The sequence below is a fragment of the Apium graveolens genome, chromosome 7 (assembly GCF_009905375.1).
Source record: "Apium graveolens cultivar Ventura chromosome 7, ASM990537v1, whole genome shotgun sequence".
Classification (NCBI taxonomy): domain Eukaryota; kingdom Viridiplantae; phylum Streptophyta; class Magnoliopsida; order Apiales; family Apiaceae; genus Apium; species Apium graveolens.
Genome location: NC_133653.1, coordinates 218,887,844 through 218,909,901, shown reverse-complemented (window position 1 = coordinate 218,909,901; position 22,058 = coordinate 218,887,844). Strand labels below are relative to the sequence as shown.

Below are 22,058 nucleotides of genomic sequence, written 5' to 3'. Positions count from 1 at the left end.
AAATATATTTTAATATTTACAAATATATATATATATATATGTTATTTCGAATAGGTAAAATTCATATTTGGTATTTATTATATATATGTATATTATATATTTTTAAAATTTTAATTATTTATTTATTCCGTATACTTTCGTTCCGTGTCGTGTACCTATATTAGAAACTCAAACCCGATACTTCGTATTTTTTCGTGTCCATGTACTTTAATGTTCGTGTACCAAATTTTTAATTAGAGATACTAATTATTCGTGTCGCTTGGTGTCCCAGTAAAAATTCTATAATCTACGAATGGTGCGAGTTGAAAAGACCTGAGATCCCTATCTCCAGCAGGAAGCTTAGTGACGTGAGTTGATTTTGCCTCTTGATTAAGGATTTGAAAATCAAGAAGCTGGGTTATTTGGCTTATAATTTTCCTATAATTTATGTACAATCTTCTACCGTATTGGTGAGGTAAATAACGTCTCTGTAATGAAAATTCAGAATTATGACTTATATATAACATTACAGTTTGGTCAATATATATAGCGGATAAAAACTTGTGTAATCTGGAACTAAAGCTGTAACATGGTTAATTTACCTTTCAGTTTGTGAATCGTAATGAATTATCGTACTTTAGCTTTTATGTTGAGATCTTTCACCTACATTTGTTCAAATTTTAAAATAAGTAGTTTTATGATTTGCATGTATTCTGGTTCAATTGATTGGTTTGGATTTGTAAAGTTAGGAATCATTAGGAATTGGGAAATTTTGCAAAATGGTAAATTTTTCTACTTAATACGCTGGGATTAATGTTGGCAAGAATGAAAAATATTATGAAGGAAGTCATCAGTCCAGACAAGTTATTTGGTACTATGCCTAGAATCAATACCCTTTACCTTGATGGTTTTTTTTCTAAAGGTAAGTTAAAACCTTACTAATTTGTTGAACTGGTATTGTCATTGAATATTTTGATTAACATTACGTGTCTCACTTTTTGTTTTTTTTTTTTTAATTTTGCATCCATATATGTATATATAGTCTTTAGAACGAGATGCAGCTCTATTGAAAAGGCCTATAACAACACTGGAGAAATTGAATCTTGAATGTGTTCAATTAGAAAATATGGTTCAGATTCACAAAGATTTTTTCTTGATCAAAAGCTTTCCCAATCTGCGATACCTTCGCCTAATACTGGTAAGTATTTGTACTAAAATCTCAAGTTGTCTAGTAAATCATATGCCAGTGCTTCAAATTATAAAATTGTAATTGTTTGTATTTTTTGATGAACCATCTGTTTTCAAAATTTAAGGTTTGTGCTGATATACTCAGAATCCATAGAGAAATTGTAAAATTCTTGTAAAATTTAGATTCCATATATCATTCATTCGACTTATTAATATCCCTGATGTCATGCATTTACAACTTCCTGATATTCGGCCAAGTACTAACTTATTATCAACAGAGATTTACTAAAAATATTTACAATATTTCTCTTTGCATCACAACTTTAATTCCATTAATAATTATTAGGTGCTATGTAAATAAATTTTGCATATTTATAAATACCATGCTCTTAACCTTGTATGTAGGCCACTGAAAGATATAACAACGATGAAATGGAATCATTGGTCCCTTCAGTATTGTTGGTTTGACATGATTCCACACCAACCTAAAACTATGGAGATACTAGATATGATTGATTCAGGGACTGAGTTACAGTTCGTTAAGCTTTTGCTTGCATCTAGCCCTTCACTTAAATGGATTAAACTTCAGAAGGATAGCCTTGCAATTTATGATCCCAGAAAAGAGTTGGTGATTTTACGAGAGTTATTGCAGTTCCCCAGAGCATCCACGGCTGCACAAATTATCTGGGGATAAATAGTAGTAGAGGGGGTAAGATCTGTTTGGAAACAGCTGTTGGAAAATATAAACTGTGTATTAATTAAAGAATCGTGAACCTAGCCGGTTAATCTTGTCTTTTGTCTAATCTTGAACTGGTTTAGTGCTCCTCGAACCCTTGTTGGTGGCTAGACCGCAGCTATATTCAGCAGACATATTGCTGGATGATACAGCCCTTTTTAGTTATTTCATTAATTTTCGTACTTTTTAATGCATGACTGAAATTTTTGCTACAAGTTTTTTTATTTAGTTCATTCAATATCTCCTTGGTATGATATGTAGTTCTTGTATAATGACAATGTTTGTTCTCTGCTTCTGGGATGATTTTTATGTTTTGTACATTATACCTCTGTTATTTAAGTGCACTTGTAACTTGTAGCAATGTAGGCAATAATGCCCAGTGCAGGTTAGTTACAATTTTATATCTAAGTATATCTTTATAGTGAAGTTGATTGTGCACCTGTCTTTATCTAATGTTTTTAGATCATGAATTTCTTAATTATCTTTATCCAAAGTGTTGAATATCGTTTATGTAAATCTACTTTATTGTACTTAAATTTAGCTCTTATTTTTATCAATAATTTATTAGCACACTAGCCTCTTTAGAAGACAAAACCAAAAAAAATTGTCCGGCGATTATTTCTTGGTCCAAGTTTATACATTTTTTTTGGGCTTATTTTGATGTGTCAGAAACTAAATCAATTTTATGTTCCGTCTAAATGTTGACATTTCATTTAAAATAACGTTATGACATCATTGTTCTCGTTCAGATTAAAAATATTAAAATTTTGTGATGGTAGCTATGGTGACTTTGGACGGGCCTGATTTGGAGTAAATACAGGCGTGATCTCAAAGATTTACTCCAGGCGTAACTTGTCAGAGTATGATGTTATGAGCAATCTGCCTCAAAGGCCAAACCATTATTACAATTGTGCTTAGAAAACTGCCAATAAAGGATGTTGCATTTTGGTTAGCAAATGCAGGTAAAACCGGCTACCCTGGCACAACTTGTATTCGATAACAGTTGTGTGAGTCTCTCAGACGACTGAACAAAAATTTAATTACAAAATTGTAACATTTATCAAACAAATTCTTTTATTTTACTGTAAAGCCATGTTAGTTAACCCGATAAAGTAGAAGTTTCAGACGTGTAAATGTGAGAGAGGGGAGAGCGTCAGTCTTGTTGATAGATAAATTAGTGGATGCTTAAAAAAATAGTAAAATGAGATTACGCTGTTTGTAGGAAGGCATGTGTACAGCCTAAGATTTTTCCTACATAGGTATATATAGAAGATTATTGCAGGTTTTACAAATCTGTACACATTATTAGATAATCTTAGTTTTTGAAGGTTTAGTTGCAAATCCACTGTCCAATATTTCTATTATACACTACTACTTATCATGAGCAAATTTATTTAGTATGGAAAGACAAATCTGCCCCTCCAAACCTCTCTGAGCCAACATCAACACTTCGCCATCCCCAAACTTAACGATCATTCCTGCTTTCGCCTAGCACCTGCTTGGCTCCCTCGCTCCTGTACTTCACTATTTCTGTCATCCCGATTTTCTCCCACCTTTCTACTTATATTTTAGAAGGATTTTTTTGAAGTTCTAACCCAATTATATAAATTCTTTCGTTTGGATCAAATAGTAAAGGGTGAGAGGGGAGTTGTCTGTGCTCTGTACCAAGATTCGGGTATATTTAAAAAATTTAATAAGTGTAGTGGATGCTCATAGGAATCACATCTTCATAAGTTAATCATGATGATCAATTTAGTGAATAGATCCTCATATCGGATCACATGTTTTTAAGATAATCATCTATCCAGTACAATTCATTTATAACTATAAGAATATGAAAATGTAAAATACTGAGTATTCATCTATTAACATTCTTCTTTTCCAGTAAAAATAACAGGTCAGCAATTCTACTGTATATCATATTCTATGTTTTGCTCTTTCTTCTTTTTGAACGGGTAATTATATCATCACATCACTTGACAAGTATTTCGTTACAGGAGTGCTTCCTGGGGTTTTGGAGTCAAAAACAGTTATATACATTACACATCAAGTAGAGTTTCTACCTGCTACAGACCTCTCATTCTTGTAAGATATGTTTTTAACTTTTTATTATGCAGCTCCCGCCAGTGATGATGATGGACAGCAAAGCCCTACCCATACTCCTCTTCTGGTCGTCGATCGATTGTAGATCCCAAAAATAAAGTATGTACTTCGTTAACTACTGCCTAAAAGATTAACTTTCTGCTTTTCAACACATTGTCAAATTTTCTGCACGATGACTTACATTTTTGGTAAATAAATCTTTGAATGCGGTCAATATTTTTTGAAATTTTATATTGAATACAATTTTAGATTTTAGCCTTTTTTAATCGCAACATACCTTCATTTGTGTATGTAAAACTGAAAAAGGATCATGATGGACAAATTTTTTTAACCCTGTTCCTGAATGAATAGCATCTTAAACAAAATAAGGTACACTTCAATAGTCAAATGGCTATATATCTGATATTCTTTTGGTTTTTCATTTTCATTAAGATATATGCTACTTTTATGATTACAAGTGTATTTGTATGCAGGTTTGTATGCAGGTTTTTATAAGTCAGTATTTTATTATCATATTATTATCAAATTATCATATGCACCTGGACAGTTGTGTGGCTGATCTTTTAGAGAGAGAAAGTAAGAAATGAAAATGAATTTTCTAATTACAAAGTGAGAGATTACAGAGTATTTATACAGGAATGTTAAAGCAGAATGAAAAAGACTAAGCTACACTTCTATCTTAACTAACTAAAGACTAACCATCTACAAGTTACTCTATTTTACAGATGTACAAGATGATATAAACTTAATAGATCCGTATATATATATATGTATAAATTATAACTGATCTGTGGTTTCGTCCAGCAGTACCACACTTCTCACTGCTAATAAGTCGAGGTTCAAATATTTGTCCGAAATATTGAGACTTGAGTAAAGAAACAGAGTCTTACATTTTACTTCAGTGTCCATATTGATAGTTTTACAGAAAGCAAGGTGAAGAAGCAAGGTAAATGCAGAGCAAAATAATTTCTTGAATAACTCTGATAATCTGTTCTGTCTCATACAAGGCCACCACCCTTATTTATCACTACTCAAGGACATTAGATGTCACTAACAGACCATCACATAAACCTAATGCAGAAGGTTGACAAAAGATAGGATAATACTACACCACCCTTAACACTTCTTTTAATTATGAAATGATTAAAATGATTTTTCTTGAGAGCTCCACTTTATTCTTCATTACTCCCCGTCAAGCTTGGTAGGAAGTCGAGACTGGACACCAAGCTTGGACAAGAGATAAAAGTGTTGTTTTGCGGAGAGACCTTTGGTCAAAACATCTGCTAGTTGAGAGTGTGTTGGAGTATGAGTAGCGATGATAGTTCCTGAGTTGATTTTATCACGAATATAGTGACAATCAACTTCAACATGTTTCGTTCGTTCATGTAGAACCGGGTTGGAAGCAATAGCAATGGCTGATTTGTTATCACAGTGTAGCATTGCAGGAGGTAGATTGTAAAGTCCCAAATCTTTCGGCAAGGCTTGTAACCATGTAACTTCACAAGAGGTAAGTGCCATGGCACGATACTCTGCCTCTGCAGATGAACGAGCTACGACTGCCTGTTTTTTTGGTTTTCCAGGAGATTGGACTAGAACCAAATAGTATGCAGAATCAAGTCGTTGATCGTCGAGTCATGGGACATGTTGCCCAATCACTGTCACTGTATGCATGCAGTTGGGCAGCTGACGTGGATGCCAATAAGATGCCCTGGGTAGATGTTCCAACTGGGTACCTGAGTAAATGCAGTGCATCCTGCATATGAGCATCACTAGGTTGTTGCATAAACTGAGTCAAAATATGAACTGTGAACACAATATCAGGTCGGGTAACGGTTAGATATATCAATTTTCCAAGAAGACGCTGATAAGGGTGAGGATCTCGCAATGGGTTACCTTTTTCTTTAGTGAGTCTGAGATGCACATCTATGGGAATCTTTATTGGAGTTGCAGCTTGCATGTTAAATTCTTTAAGGATGTCAACTAGGTACTTGTGTTGAGAGACGAAAAAACCTGCATCATTTATATTCACTTCAAGTCCCAAAAAATATCGAAGCTCACCAAGATCCTTCATGTGAAATTTGGCAGACAACATTCTTTTAAGATAATCAATTTCAGACCCTGAGTTCCCAGTTATCAGCAAGTCGTCTACATAGGCAAGAACTAAGGTAATGGAGCTATCATTAGTAAGAGTGAATAAGCTATAATCAGACTTTGATTGTACAAAGCCTAGACCAATAAGGGTAATAGACAGCTTTGAAAACCAATTCCTTGGCGCTTGCTTCAAACCGTAGAGGGATTTTTTGAGTCTACACACAGTCAAAGGCGTAGTTTTGGTTGTAGAGTCTCTCTTCTCTTTATAAATTCTGCATCCTACGTGTGTGTATCCTACTGGCATTTTCATGCACACAATCTCCTCTAATTCACCGTGCAAAAAAGCATTTGTAACGTCCATTTGTACCACCATCCAGTCATTAACAACAGCTACAGCCAAGAGAGCCCTGATAGTAGTCATTTTGGCCACAGGAGCGAATGTGTTTTCATAATCCACCCCATAAACTTGTTTACAACCTAAAATGACCAACCGTGCTTTAAATCTTTCGATGCTTCCATCTGACTTGAACTTCGTCTTATACAACCATTTACACCCAATGGCCTTTTTATTAGAAGGCAAAGTGGTCACATCCCAAGTGTCATTTGCTTCAAGTGCTTCCAATTCTACATTCATGGCATCTATCCAATGTTGTTGTTCAATAGCTTGGTAGAATGTCTTAGGGTCTTCAGTTTTAACAATTGATGTAACAAAGCACTGAAATGTAGGCTGCACTTCTTGAGTGGCTACAGTTGCACACAAAGTTGTAGATGATGAGGACGGCTTGGTAATGTAAGCATCCAGTGGTTTAGTCTGTATTAGAGATCTTCTCAACAGTGTTGGTGCAGAACTTGTGTTTTGATCTTGGTCAGTTGGTTCAGCTGATGGTTCTGTATTATTCACCGGGGACTGTGTTTCTTGAGAGCTCTCTTGATGTTCGTCATTCAGCAGTTGGGTGAACTCATCAAACTCAAATGTGGGGATGTTTGGTAGAGTTTCTGAAGGAACAGGATTCAAGAATGTTGAGGGTGTTGAATTGTGGAGGAAAAATGTGTTCATAGAATTTCACGTCTCTGGACACAAATGGAGTCATTGAGTTTAGTACGAGGAGCTTGAATACCTTTTTTCCGGCAGGATATCCAACAAATATGCACATAACAGCTCTAGGTTGGAACTTATCAGAAACAACTCCTGGAGGTGATGCTATTGCCAGACACCCAAATGTTTTTAGTCCATCATAATCAGGTGGCTCTTTGTATAAAACTTCATAAGGACTGACATGAATCAAGAGTCCTGTTTATGATGTGTGCAGCTGTTAGAACACAATCTCCCCAGTAAGATGGGGGCAAATTTGATTGAAATTTCAGGGCACGAGCAACTTCCAACACATGTCTGTGTTTTCGTTCTACTCGTGCATTTTGATAAGGCCGGTGAGCACATGACGTTTGATGAATAATACCATTGTCAGCCAAGAATTTTTTGCAGGTATAGTCACTAAATTCAGGGGCATTGTCACTCCTGATGACTTTGATTGGGCTTTCAAACTGAGTTGCAACATGGTGATGAAAGGTTTGTATAGTTTGGTAGTAATCAGATTTGTATTGCAAGAGGTATAGCCAAGTCATTCGAGAATGATCATCGACTATTGTCATAAAATATTTATATTTGAGTTTGGTACACACTTTGTACGCCCCACATATGTCTATGTGCACTAAGTCGAAAGGTTTTGTGGCATGTGAAGAACTTAGAGAGTAGGGTTGTTTTGTGAATTTCGATAAAGGGCATATCAAGCAGATTTTTGGCTGTTGTGGGATCAAAGGTTTGACACAGGTAGCATATCTCAAGGTTGAATCAGAAGCATGTCCAAAACGATTATGCCAAGTAGTATACATGTCACTAGCAGCAGCAGCAGCAGCAGCAGAGGAACTAGTAGCAACAAGTGAACTAGGCTTAGAAGTGGGAGTACACATCTTATTGTCATTAAAAGGTAGAATCACATCATTCAGGTAGTACAGGCCTTTTCTAAGTTGTCCAACACACAATGTCTTTCTTGACGCAGAATTCACTACCATACATTTTCTTTCCCCAAATAAAACATCACATTTGTTGTCTTTGCTGAGCTTAGTAACGGATAAGAGGTTGTGTGTGAAGTGTGGTACAAACAAGACATTCAATAGAATTAATCCACAGCTGAGTTTAGCATCACCAATGTGTGTTATGTGAGTAGTAGTACCAGTAGGAAGCTTAATAGTGAGATGGGATGGTGCAGGTTTAATGTTATGCAACAAATTCAATGAACATGACATGTGATCAGATGCTCCAGAATCTACAATCCACTCTTGTACTAAAGACTCAACAGCATTGCTAGTAATCATACCTGAGAATGGTGTGTCCATATCTTCTTCAGTGGTTTGAGTATTTATATTTCCAGGAATTAGCTTCAAGAGTTGTTCAAATTGTTGATGTGTTATGACTACGTTAGGGGACTCCCGGTCACTTCCAACACAGTTCACGTTGCTAGTCCATGGAGCATTTCCAGATCTGCCTCCACCTCTGTCATTCCATCTACCAGCACTATTACCTGTACCTGCAGGTTTATTATACCACTTTGGGTAGCCTACAATGGTCCAACACTTATCAGCTGAGTGTCCCTTGCGTTTGCACACAGTGCACACCACATATTTGTCTGAATGCACACCTGCTAAGCCCTTGCTAAACATAGCTGAGATATCCTCTTCACCTCTATTTTGAAGAGTATCTCGCTGAGATTCTTCTTGTTGTATTACTGAACATGCCATCTCCACACTTGGCAGTGGTGAGAACATTAATAGTTGGCTCCGCTGTGGGCCAAAATGTTCATCCAATCCATTAAGAAATTGAAATAGTCGAGACTCATTTTTTTGTACCTGAATAGCTTTCAGTAAGGTTGTGACTTCATCAGTTGTGGTTGAGATAGTGGGTAAGTCACTCATGGCTTCCAATTCATCCCATAAAGCACTGAGATTACTGTAATATTCAACCAGGGGTTTGCCATTTTGTTTCAGGCTGTACAAATCTTTACTGAGTTTGTACTTTCTTGATCCATTGCGTAGTTGGAACCTCTTCTCAAGCTGCTTCCAGATCTCTGCAGAAGAATTTATGAACAACACTGATGTTTTTATTGCATCGCTGATGTTGTTATGGATCCATGAAAGGACCGTGTTATTACATGTATCCCATTGTAGAGCATCAGTTGCATCTGTGGTTCTCCTTAGTACAGTACCTTCAACAAACCCCAGTTTTCTTTTTGAGGCAAGCTGAATCTCCATAAATCTTCTCCATGTGCGATAGTCAGCTGCTCCTTGAAGTTTGGTAACACTAATGGATGTAGGTCCATCAGAAGGATGAATAAATAATGGGTTTTGAAGGTCTGTAAACGAAAATTTGTTACCGGTTGTCATGACTGAGAGTATGAACAACCTTGGTGACTATGAACAGATTTGGAAAATGATTTTTCTTTATGCTATCAACACCTGCAGCTCTAATACCATGATAGTTTTACAGAAAGCAAGGTGAAGAAACAAGGTAAATGCAGAGCAAAATAATTTCTGGAATAACTCTGATAATCTGTTCTGTCTCATACAAGGCCACCGCCCTTATTCATCACTACTCAAGGACATTAGCCGTCACTAACTGACCATCACATAAGTCGAGAAATAACAACCTACTGTAGAAGGTTGACAAAAGATAGGATAATACTACACCACCCTTAACACTTCTTATAATTATGAAATGATTAAAATGATTTTTCTTGAGAGCTCCACTTTATTCTTCATTATATGTCTGGGCCAATAAAATTTAAACCGCATAGACATCGGTTGGGAAAACTTTTAACATCGGTTAGTGACCGATGTCTATTGACGTTTTTCTAGTAGTATCATGATGAGAGTTTATTTAATTCATTTATATCTTGTTAAAGGAATTCTAAACTTTGAAAGACTTAGTACAGAGAATCAAAACCACGAAGGTGATCTTGCATTACCTTTCTTTCACCTGCTTTTAATTGTGAAACAATTTTTATTTGGTCATAATCCTCTTGCTTTATACAATTATCTCTTCTGTGCCAGACAAATTGTCGGCCTACGAATGTGGTTAGGCTTTCGGATAGAGAGAATGTTTTTAATTTTATTTTTTTGGGGGAAATGCTTGAATTCGCGTGGCCTTTGACAGAACTCTAGTTCACTCGCTGAATCTCTTTGGGGTTGATAAACAGATTTTATCTTGACTGACTCAGAATGTTTTTTGAAGTCGTCTTTTGTATCGCACCAAGAGATAAACTTGTTCAGTTTAATCCAAGCTCGGTTGGGAAGATGTCTAGCGATAGAAATTCTAGGGACAGGATAGGTTTGAAGAATCCTCCGGATGAATTATATGTTAAAGAAATAAAATTATAGTCTGTTTTATACATCAAATACCTAGATTATTTAAATATAATCATACAGTATTTCTACTTTAAGCTTCATTCTAAGGACCTATAATACATTTATAAATAAAATTCCAAAACATGCAACAAGGGCTCGCTGATAACCCTAAATATCATCAATTTTTATAACAATTAAAACTTTAGAAAATAAATTATCATAGGAGACACACACTTACAATCATTTACACATACCTTTTTAATGATAGTTAGCGGAGGCGGAGGTGCAGTTATAGTTTGGGTAGAAGAAGGATAGGCGATGGAACAAGCAGCAGAATGAGACAAGGAGGAAACATGATTGTTCAATTTAGTTTTGGAGATGTGAGGTAAGTCCTCTATCAGTAGTAAAACTTGTTATGTAAAATATAGTTTTTAATTTGGAAAAGAGTGAAGTTTTCCGTATACTTGTAATAGCTTGTAATTACAAATTACAACTATGGCACGCAATTTATCTCAGAGGATCCTAGGAGTAGACCAGCCACTTGTAGACTATGTTACTTGTTCATGCTCTTGCCGATGGGGACCTCGTGTTCATGGCTGCGGTCTTTGCCGTAGGAACTGCAGGATCACTATTATCTATAATATGTGAACTCATTCCTCTATAATGCATTTTTCTAAATTTCTTTAGCAACAAACACGTAAGGTAGAAGGGTGTCAAATAAAATAAAAACTCTCAAGGTGGAAATTGAGCTTCTTTTTGTGTCAAGAACTGCTACTTATTTATTGTGTAATTGTGTTTAAAATTTTGACCATTCAATATTTTCAACAATAGTCATGTAGTAATGATACAATTACATAAAAAAGAATAAAAACAATTCATATACAAGACTTGTGCGAGACCTTCCACGGGCACAAATGCCAGATGAATAACAATATATGATTGTATTTAATGGTAGTACTATTATTCCAAAAATGCATCATAGACAACAACTTATATGTTAGGATATGTAATTTGTGCATAGTACATAACAATAATGCTAATTTCTGTAACTTAAATGAAGAAAATATATGATTTTATCAATTCATAATTTCATATTTAATACTATAGTTAGTATGAAAATTACTAAAGTTCAGGTTGCAACATTGACAAGTTTCTTGGTGGTGTACTGAGAAGCGCAAGGCTTTGACATACTTTACAAATGTAAGCTGATAAAATTTTCATGTAAGTCTGTTAGCTTGACATGTTTAAGACCATGTGATGCTGATCCTTTTCTCCCATATTCACTTTAAATTTACTGAGTGATATTCAATCTTGTTATTGTGCACTCGTCATCCTTTTTTTTCAGTTTTTAAGTATAGGTACTGAACTTGGGCAAGTCACATTAAGTATTTTACTGGATCAAGTAGGCTTTGAAGACATTAAAGAAGCATTGGTTGTTCTTCACTTTATTTTGAGCTCTTCTAATTTACAAGAACGTCATATGTCAGTAAGTTTCAGTCCACTTAGACCTGTAAGTGGTGTGTATAATTTTCAAACACTATACAAGTTTTTGTCAGAGCCGGCCCTTGGGTAAGGCGACCAACGAACGCCTAGGACACCACTACCCAGAGGGGCACCAAAATTTTTTTGCATATGGACTACATAAGATGAATTTATGCACATCTATTCACATGCATTTGAATGTATGTAGTTTGTGCCAATTTGAATATACATATATATATATATATAATCTTGAATAGGAGCAATATATAAACTTGAATAGGAGCAATATTTCAAAAATTCGTCCAGAACACTCAAATCTTTAGGGCCACCCTGCTTTCTGGTTTCTATATTATGTTAATTTCTATTAAAGGCCTTATAGATGTAAAATTCCTAATAATAACATAGAGTCAGCAAACATAATTACCGCATTCGAAAATTGGAAGCTTCTGATTTGGATCTGTAGGAGAGATTGTTCTACCAATGGCATACTTAAAAGACTTTAAGTTAAAACTGCGAAGAAATTATATTTTTCCATTCCAATGAAGTTATATGTACTCTGTAGAGAATCTCTTATCCTTGGTCTCTGTCTGATTATCAATTTTCCATCTCCTTGGTAACTTAAAAAAATATATCAATTATACAAAAAACCCGCTTTTTGGAACAACCAGTACCTTCTCCCATATCATCTTTCTTTCGTTGTTATAAAGTCCCGCCAAGTCAACCAAAACCCAAACATTTGACGCCATTGATTATGTTTATCTCTATGTCTCACTCTATAGATTCAAATCAAGGAAAAGGAGAAAGTTATTGGAAAAAAGGGGAAGTTAAGATATCTTATGCAGAGGAGATGATGTTGATATGTGCTGGTTTAGATGATGGGGATTCTGATCTGATGTGGAGGAGTATAGGGTTTGATAACTTATAAGGTTGGGACAATTTTTTTAAGTGTTTGTTTACAATGTTTGATTTCTGGAGATGTTGGGGATTCTGAATCTGATGTGTATTCTGAATGACAATTGGATTTGACGATTTGTTGGTTCCGTGGTTTTTGTGAGTCAAACATTTGGGAAGATTGTTGGATAGTTGCCTGCGTCTTTGGAAGGGAATAGTTGGTTAGGACTGCTGAGGAGAAGCTTCTTCACAGTGATTAATCAGCACTTCAGAGAGTGAGGTAAATAAAGTTTGTGAAATGAAATTTTAGAATTATGATACTCTTATATAACACATTGCAGTTTTGTCCAATAATATATATCAAGTAGAAACTTGTGTGAGTGGAACTAAAGCTGTAACATGGTTAATCTAGCTATGAGTTTGATTTTCCAGATAAATTTAGCGTTTATAATTCGGTTAGATTTCAAAACTGAGCCCGCGTCAACCAATTGGTTCGTTTTTAGTTCAGGTCTGGTTTTTAACGGTTTTTCTCGGTTTCAATTCGGTTTGGCTAAACTCGGGTTTTTTATTATAGCTTATCCCCAAATACTACTTAGTACAAGGCACTAAAAAGCCTCATAATACAACAATTTCTTCCTCAAACCCTAGAACCCTCTTTTATTCCTCACTGGCGCGGCGCTAATTCTTATGGGCAATCTGTAAATCACCATTTTTGCTACCACAACCACTGTAATGCAGGTGTGAAATGCTATATATATGTATATATGAATAGATTCTGGAATCAATTTTATATCCATATATATTTCAGTTCGTGGATCATAATAAACTATCGTACTTTCCCTCATATGTCGAGATCTTTCACCTATAGACTGCTCATTTGTTATGTTCAGTAGTTTTATGCTTTCCATATATTGTGGATAGATTAATTGGTTTAGATTCATTGAACTTTCCGATTGCTTTTAGGAATCATTTTGATTTGGTAATATTTTAGCAAAATCTTAAATGTTCTACCTTTGTGAATAACTGTTTAAAAAATGTGCTACGATCATTTTAATGACTACCGATTAATACTGAATTCTTCTGTGGTTCTATTAAATTTCCTTTTCATTTTGATTACAACCTCTCTTATCTCCAGATAATGGCCAGTAATGCTAAAACAAGGAGGCTTGATTGTGGAGCCACAGTTGATAGAATAAGCAACTTGCCCATACACTTAAAGCATCTAATCCTAGATCGCTTGCCAGTTGATGATGTAGCAAGAACTAGTGTCCTCTCAAAAGCATGGAGTGATATATGGATTATGTACCCAAATTTAGTCTTTGATGATGAATTTTTCTCCCGACTTGTTTCAAAAAAATTTCCTACGGAAGATAAACAAGTTCAACTATCTGAAGTTTCAAAAACCATCAGTAATATACTTTTACTTCACAGTGGCCCCATTTTGACATTTATTCTTAATGTTCCTCTGCATCTGCCTCTTCACCAAAGTATGAATGTTTGGATCAAAAAAATATCAATTAATGGTGTTAGGACATTGGAACTGTTTAATAGAGAACCAGTTGACTACAAAATGCCCTCTTCTTTCTTTTCTTGTTCGAATTTAACTCGTTTGTGGCTCGTAAAGTGTATACTGAATCCACCCTCTAAATTTGGAGGTTTCTGTAATTTGATTGATGTAACACTCGTGGTGGTCAGAATTACTGGTGACATGTCATTTGGGACTCGGCTCAAGCAGCTGGCTTTACTTCATTGCAGTGGGGTTGAACATTTAGGATCCCATTTCAAAAATTGCAACAATTTGACTGGGCTGATTATCGTTGACAGTGAAGAAATTGATTGGCACTTATTTCAGTGTACCCCCAAGATGCAGCTTAAAACTCTGGAATTGGAGTTCGGAAGAGAGACAGATGTTATGAAGAAAGTCATCAATCTAGACAAGCTATTTGGCAATATGCCTAGAATCAATAATCTTTACCTTGATGGCTTTTTCCTCGAGGTAAGTTAAAACCTTTCTGATATAATTAAGTGGTATTGTCATTTGCTGATCTGCTTAGCATTACGAATGAAAAATTAGCATTTGTCTCACTTTTTGCTTTTTTTATTTTCCATACATATATATATACATAGTCATTAGAACGAAATGCATCTGTACTGAAGAGGCCTATAACAACACTGGAGAAATTGAATCTAGAAGGTGTTCGATTACAAAATCTGGTTCATATTCACAATGCTCTTTGCTTGATCAGAAGCTCTCCTAATCTGCGCTATCTTCGCTTAGTACTGGTAAGTACTAGTACTATAATCTCAAGCTGTCTAGTAAATTATATGCCCATAGTAGAAATGCCAGTGCTTGAAATTATCTAATTGTTATTATTTGTTATTTTTTTATGGACATTTTGTTTATGATTTTCAAGGTTTGTGTTGAAAAATTCAGAATCTAGAGAGGAATTTGGATTAGTTTTCTCCAACAAGGGAAAATTCGGATTAAAGATTCCTAAGTCTAGAACTCTTGTAAAATTCTGATTTCATAATATAGTGGAGTACAGACTGGAACTCCAAACTAGAAATGAACAAAGAGACGTAACTAAAAAGAGAAAAAGAAAATGAAACTGATTGATATGCCAAAAAATTGATACATGCAAATCGTCTGGATAGTTGGAGTACATACATCATAAAGAAAGTTTTACATTGTGAGCTCTCTTCTCTATAATACTGATAATCTATTGATTTATTTCTTAAATATTGCAGTCACTTCCCTCGTGCACTTCCTCTCTAACAATTACATGATATCTAAACATTTCTCATGATGTCTATTATAAGAGTAGATTTACTTAATATTATCTGTGAGATTTTCTCTATCTTTTAATATATTTTCTGACATTGCCAATTTCAGAAACTGTTTCATCCTCCACTATCACTGCTGTCAAGCATATACAATTTTCTGATATTTGTCCAAGTACTAACTTATTAACAGAGATTTACTAAAAAAATTAAAATGTTTCTCTTTTTAGCATAACTTTCATTGCAGTTATATCTTCTAGGCACTAAATATAAATATCGTGCTCTTGTCTCAACCTTGTATGTAGGCCCCTGAAGTATATAGCAGCAATAATATGGATTCATTGGACGCTTCGATGTTGTCAGTTGACATGATTCCTCACCAACTTAAAACTGTGGAGATACAAGAAATGATTGGTTCAGTGACCGAGTTACAGTTGGTAAAGCTTTTGCTTGCATCTACCCCTTCACTTAAATGCATTAAAATTCAAAACAACAACATTGCATTTTTTTAATCCCAGAAAAGAGTTGGCAATATTACGAGAGTTGTTGCAGTTCCCCAGAGCATCTCCGGCTGCGCAGATAATCTGGGGATAGCTAGTAGTAGAGGGGCTACATCTATTTGGAAACAAATGTTGAAAGATATAAACTGTGTAATAATTATAGAATTGTGGACCAGCCCTCTAGCTGGCTAGTCTTGTCTTTTGTCTAAACTTGAACTTGTTTAGTGCTCTTTAAACCCTTGTTGATGGCTAGACCACCACAGCAATATTCAGCAGACATATTGCTGGATAATGCAGCTCTTTTGAGTTATTTAATTATTTATCGTACTTTTGATTGTTAGCTCATCTGAGGCTTAGTAAGTGTGGACTTGGTCCACCTCTTGAATATGGAGGCTGCTGTATTTTGATTACTGCTAAATTTTTGGGTGTCAGTGATTAATTCTGAAATGTAGTTGACAACTTAACTGGATAACTGGATTTGGAGGTTGAACACTGATTTAACACCTACTTTGTTAATTGAAATATATTAACAATCTTTCCGTGTTGATTATCATGGACAGTGCAGAAAATTATTGGCGATAATTTGAATGCACCCAAAGGGTGGCAAATCTTTGTCTCATGTTGAAAAGATTAGCAAAGAAATTCATAAATTTATAGAAGCTAGTTATTATTTTTAAATCATTATCAAATTACATATACATCTATTTGATATACAATTGAATGTGAACATCTCAAACACTTATTCTTTACCATTCTATAGACATAAACTCACATCACATGTTGTGGTACTCTGGTACGGAGTTTTAGACACGTCGTCGATCTGAGTATGAGATTTGGCATTTTATAAAATTCGGAGATGAGGCCCTTAACTATTACGGAACAAGGCATGGGAACAGTTGATTGAATAAGTTAATGTAGTCGAAACTAAAAGCAATACTTAAATTGAATATTAGGTGAGGAACATTGCACAATAGAGATGATTCTTAACCTATTACAGGGGAGTACATAGAGGAGCAAGAACTAAAATTCAAATACGATGATGATGAGTTTTACCTCTGATCCGATTAATATTTCCAGATCTAATTTCCTTGGAATTTATATATATATACCTAATGGTAACATTGCTTCTGCTAATTTCAAGTAACAGGATGGTTGCGCCATAATTACTTTAGATTTATAACTAATTTCCCAGGTAGCATATCTAGGATTTGTACTCTGCTATTGCTTCAATTTGCTTCCCACAGGCAACTACATAAACCTATCATTTTACAAGGCATTTCGGACTTCTGCATCAAAAGAAGTATAATGCAGTAGAACTGGAAGACTTTTGCATTTTCTGTATTTCAGGCTTCAAGTTTGTAATTAACTGTAACAGCCCGCACTTCCGGACTATTAATTCTAAATCAAAACTAATACAAACTATAATATAATAATCGAAATTCAATTACATTGGTAACTATTACAAACACGCAGCTAACGGAAGTCCAAAAGTCTCTCTATTCTGAATCTAAGGTACTCGAACTCCAATGTTATCCAACTCAAACTTCTAGGCGAAACCTGAAATTGTAAATAATGAGCTATACAACCCAGCAAGAAAATAATCGATCCAACTAGTTGGGCAAATAACACATACACATTTAACAAAATACAATAATCTATACGATACGATATACGAAACAAACACTTTCGATGCATATTCTTATTCTTATTCTTATTCGATACACACAATACACATACCACATAAACAACAATAATTCAAAATCCTTAATCCATGCCACGATCACTACAACCCGGTGATAACGGTCCTAAATTTTCTGAAAACTGTCACTACAATCCGGTGACTGCGGTCCTAAGTTCTTATTCGATATTTTCACAAACCATGACAAAAATCAGAGATCCAAAATTATCGTTGAGACTATACACATGTACAACAATACATATACTATAACACATAATACTTTCAAATATATCATCACTTAGCCCATATTTTGATAATCAAATATAAACGCATAACATACAATTTTGAAAATGCTAGTAAGATCGATCGAAAACTTACCTCAAATACTGGCCAGATCTGAATTTACCCTTTTTGACCATCTAAACGACGTTATCTTGGAAAACATGAAACACGAAAGTTGAAGATAACGAAAAGACCTTTCCGAAAAGTTCAGGATCACTGAATTCCGACTCACGATGAATTTACTACGATTTTTACAAGACTGCTGATTTATGAAGAAAAGCCCTACGACTTTTGATATTAAAAACGAGGAAAACGAATAGGATGTATTTATAACGATACAAAACCCTATATCTTAACCTACAAGTTATCCATATTAGAATCTGATCCAAATTTTAGGCCCAATAGTCTAACCCAATTTTAAATCCTAGTCCTTATCTAATTTTAATCCTTTTTATTCTATTATTCTTTTATTAATCAAATTCTAAAAAATTACGGGATATTACATTAACTCAAGGACTCTGGACAAACTTGGATGATGGCCAAAAATACCTTTTTTTAGAAAATGTAACAAGAATACCCGTTTTTGAACGATATGGCCAAAATACATTTCTAATATGCATTTCAAAAATGGGTAAGGCTATTACGTATTTGACAAATGAGTATTATTTAAATAATAATAATAATAATAATAATAATAATAATAAAAAGAGTAAAATCATGATATGCATTTCTCACATGCGTATCATGCATTGGAAAGTCATGATACGCATCTCACGAATGCGTATCAAAAATTATTTTTTTTAATTTTTTTTGTAATTTTTTTACACAAGTTACCCATTTCTAAAATGCGCATTAGTAATACCCTATTTTAAAATACATACTAGGTGGGTATTTTTAGCCAAACATTTCAAAATATGGTATTTTTGTCACAAATTTTAAAAAATAAGTATTTTTGTCATTTTTTCGACAAACTTTTAACAATCGAACATGTGTTATGTAATATTTCAAAATTTTGCAATTTTGCAATGTTATTGCCGTTAACAAAATACTTATTATTTGTCAATTAGTTAGTCTGATTTATAATTTTTAAAGCCCAGCAAGGCGGGGTTAAATACTAGAGCGATGATATGTTCTTTTCCCATTCTCTAATCCATTTCCGGAGGCTTACTACATTATATGAATATACTAAAAAGTTACAGCTAAAAAGGTGGAATTCATAGGGATATTTGAGAACAAGGGGGTTAGGGTAACAAAATTGAAAAGTGTTAAGGTTGATGATAATCCAAGAAGATCTGCAAGAGTATCCGAATCAAATTCCAAGTTTTTTGGTTAAATATGCAGTCTTTATTTCCGTAAAATTAGGTGAAGTAACATATTTTATTTTCATTATGCCCAAAATTAGGTGAGTAAAAATAGCAGTTGTGGGTTTAGTGGAGAAGTGGGTGTAATATTGTATTTAAAGTTCTTTTGCAGTAGTTTCTTTTATGATTAATAAATAAACTTTCAAGGTCATTCTTGTCTAAAGTAGAAAATTCTTACTGTTACAATCCTAAGGCCTGATCGGGACCAATCATTTGGTATCAGAGCTTTAACATGCCCACCAATAAAGAACGAATTGAAAATATTGAAGCCACCCTTGGCGGTTTGCAAGATCAGTTTTCTCGCTTGAAACTTGGAATGGCTGACAAGTTCAATCATCTGGAAAATGCAATCAGCCAGATGACTGAGAGCTTGCTATCGAAGCAGGACTCAACGATTAACCACAATTCTAAAGATCAGGGAAATTCTTCACGAGGATATTTTCTCAATTCTAGGGACGGGGCACGAGATGACAGTGAAGGAGGAAGATAAATGTTCTCATCTGAATTGGCTAAACTTGAGTTTCCTAAATTTTTTGGAGACGATCCGACTGAATGGGTTTCAAGAGTAGAACAGTTTTTCGAATACCAGAATATAGCAGAGGAGCAAAATATATCTCTGGCATCTTTTCATCTTCAAGGAAGGGTAACCAGTGGTGGCAATGGTTACGCAAATCCTTCAAGGAAGAGAAACAAGAAGTAACTTGGACTATTTTTCAACAGGAGCTATGTGCAAGGTTTGGACCAACATAGTGTGAAAATTTTGATAAGGCGTTATCAAGGGTAAAATAAACAGGCCCTCTGCGAGATTACCAAAAAGAATTTGAAAAACTCGGGAATAAGGTACACAGATGGACGTAAAAGGCACTTATTGGTACTTTCATGGGGGGTTTAAAACCTGACATTGCAGATGGAATTAGGATGTTTAAACTGATAGAATATATTTTTATATATATTTTATATGATTTTATTATCATAATAATTCTGTTTTGCACTGATTTGGATATTTATTTAATAGGATTTGATGTTTTATTGTAGGTTACAAGGAAATTCTAGACTTGGAAGGATTTGAAGTAAAAAGTCCTATTTTGGGTAAAATAGAGCAAACTTCGTAATGTTAGACTAAACGGACTGCAAATACTGTTTGGGCCATATCTAGAGATCCAGAAGTCCAATTTTGACGATCTTACAGTCCACGCGAAGCCCACAGAATTTTCTTTAATTTAGGGATGGTCCAAAAAAGAGAATAAAACGAGAACATCCCAGAAACTGCAGAGAACAGACAACTACGATTTTTTATCACAGAATCCTATTCGGTCTAGAACTCTCACTTGTAATTTGATTAGAATAAGAAAATTCTTTGATTATTAGATATAACATCAGATTTTATTATTAGTGTTATGGATAAAAAATTAGAGTATATTAATTGCTGTATTTATTGCAAAGATTCGGGAGCTCGAGGCCTTTAATGGCTGCTCTCATGTTTCGTAACTTAACTCTGCCTTTACAAGATGCCTACGTATATCTGTGAATTAGAGAATCAAGCCAAAAAACATAGTTCTGTTTAGTGGGGGTGAGACCCCTTATATAATTGTTGGGAGTCCTTGAATTGGACTTGGGTTAGGAGACTTGGTGGACAAGTCTCTGAATTAGAATGGACTTTGGAGTCCTAGGAAGTAGGAAGCTGATTCCTTATCCCATGAGATTCCTTGGAGGCCAATCTAAAAGGATTTATATCCCCACTAGGACTCATCTTAATAGCCGTTTTTCTTCCTTATTAATTAATTATGAAATTAATTAATATTCAGAGTTTTGGGCCTTCTTTGTTCCATCAGGCCTAATCTGGTCCATCAGGCCTGATCAATGTGTTAAACTTTTTGGTCTGAATGGCATACATCTTTTTATTGGTCCTTTTTATTGGGCCTTGTAGCCCAAATCATGTGTAATTAATGCAACATTAACTACGTGATCAAGATTTATTTATTCCCTATTATTTGCCCCCAACTTTTAGGAAACAGCGACTATGGTTCGCAGAAGTTAAGTTCATTAGTTCCCTTACAGGGTATCATTTTACGTAAAGTGTGGAGCGACCTACACATTTACAACGATTTGCTTTAATTCCTATTATTTAGGAATTTATCTTAATTTTCAGGAATTATTCCTGAATTTTCTTGATTTTTCCCTTAATTCCGGGATTTATCCTTATTTTTCTGGATTTTTCTATCAATTCTGGGATTTATCCTTAATTTTCTGGATTTTTCCCTTTTTTTTGGGATTTTTCCCTATTATTTCGATCAGGATTTTGGCAAAATCGATCAGGTGTCCTGATCGATTTCGATCAGGATTCTGATCGAACTAACTCACAAAACACCACTCTAATCGATGGAATTTTCGATCAGGGTTTATTCCTTTGTCGATCAGGACTCTGATCGAACTAAGTGGCTTTTTATACTTCAGATCGAATGAAATATCGATCAGGATTCTTCCCTTTGTCGATTAGGACTCTAATTGAACTAAGTGGCTTTTTACCCTTTAGATCGAATGAAATATCGATCAGGGTTCTTTCCTTTATCGATCAGGACTCTGATCGA

The 22,058-nt window shown here is 34.7% G+C and overlaps 1 protein-coding gene across 9 annotated transcripts; it reads left to right on the top strand.

The window, feature by feature from the left end:
* The first annotated feature begins 305 nt into the window (after positions 1 to 305).
* LOC141672418 (F-box/FBD/LRR-repeat protein At1g13570-like) lies at positions 306 to 16,441 on the top strand. Of its 9 annotated transcripts, none has more exons than XM_074479016.1 (10): positions 306 to 454; positions 1,022 to 1,177; positions 2,683 to 2,865; positions 4,021 to 4,105; positions 10,764 to 10,880; positions 11,841 to 11,981; positions 12,757 to 13,148; positions 14,004 to 14,864; positions 14,996 to 15,151; positions 15,955 to 16,441. In XM_074479016.1, exons 8-10 carry the CDS (start codon positions 14,007 to 14,009, stop codon positions 16,159 to 16,161), a joined length of 1,221 nt encoding a protein of 406 aa, XP_074335117.1. In that variant the 5' UTR covers positions 306 to 454; positions 1,022 to 1,177; positions 2,683 to 2,865; positions 4,021 to 4,105; positions 10,764 to 10,880; positions 11,841 to 11,981; positions 12,757 to 13,148; positions 14,004 to 14,006; the 3' UTR covers positions 16,162 to 16,441. The 9 variants fall into 9 exon arrangements, with proteins under 9 accessions (XP_074335117.1, XP_074335116.1, XP_074335119.1 ...); XM_074479015.1 differs by having other exon boundaries at positions 308 to 901; XM_074479018.1 differs by having other exon boundaries at positions 308 to 1,177; positions 11,902 to 11,981.
* Positions 16,442 to 22,058: the final 5,617 nt, after the last annotated feature.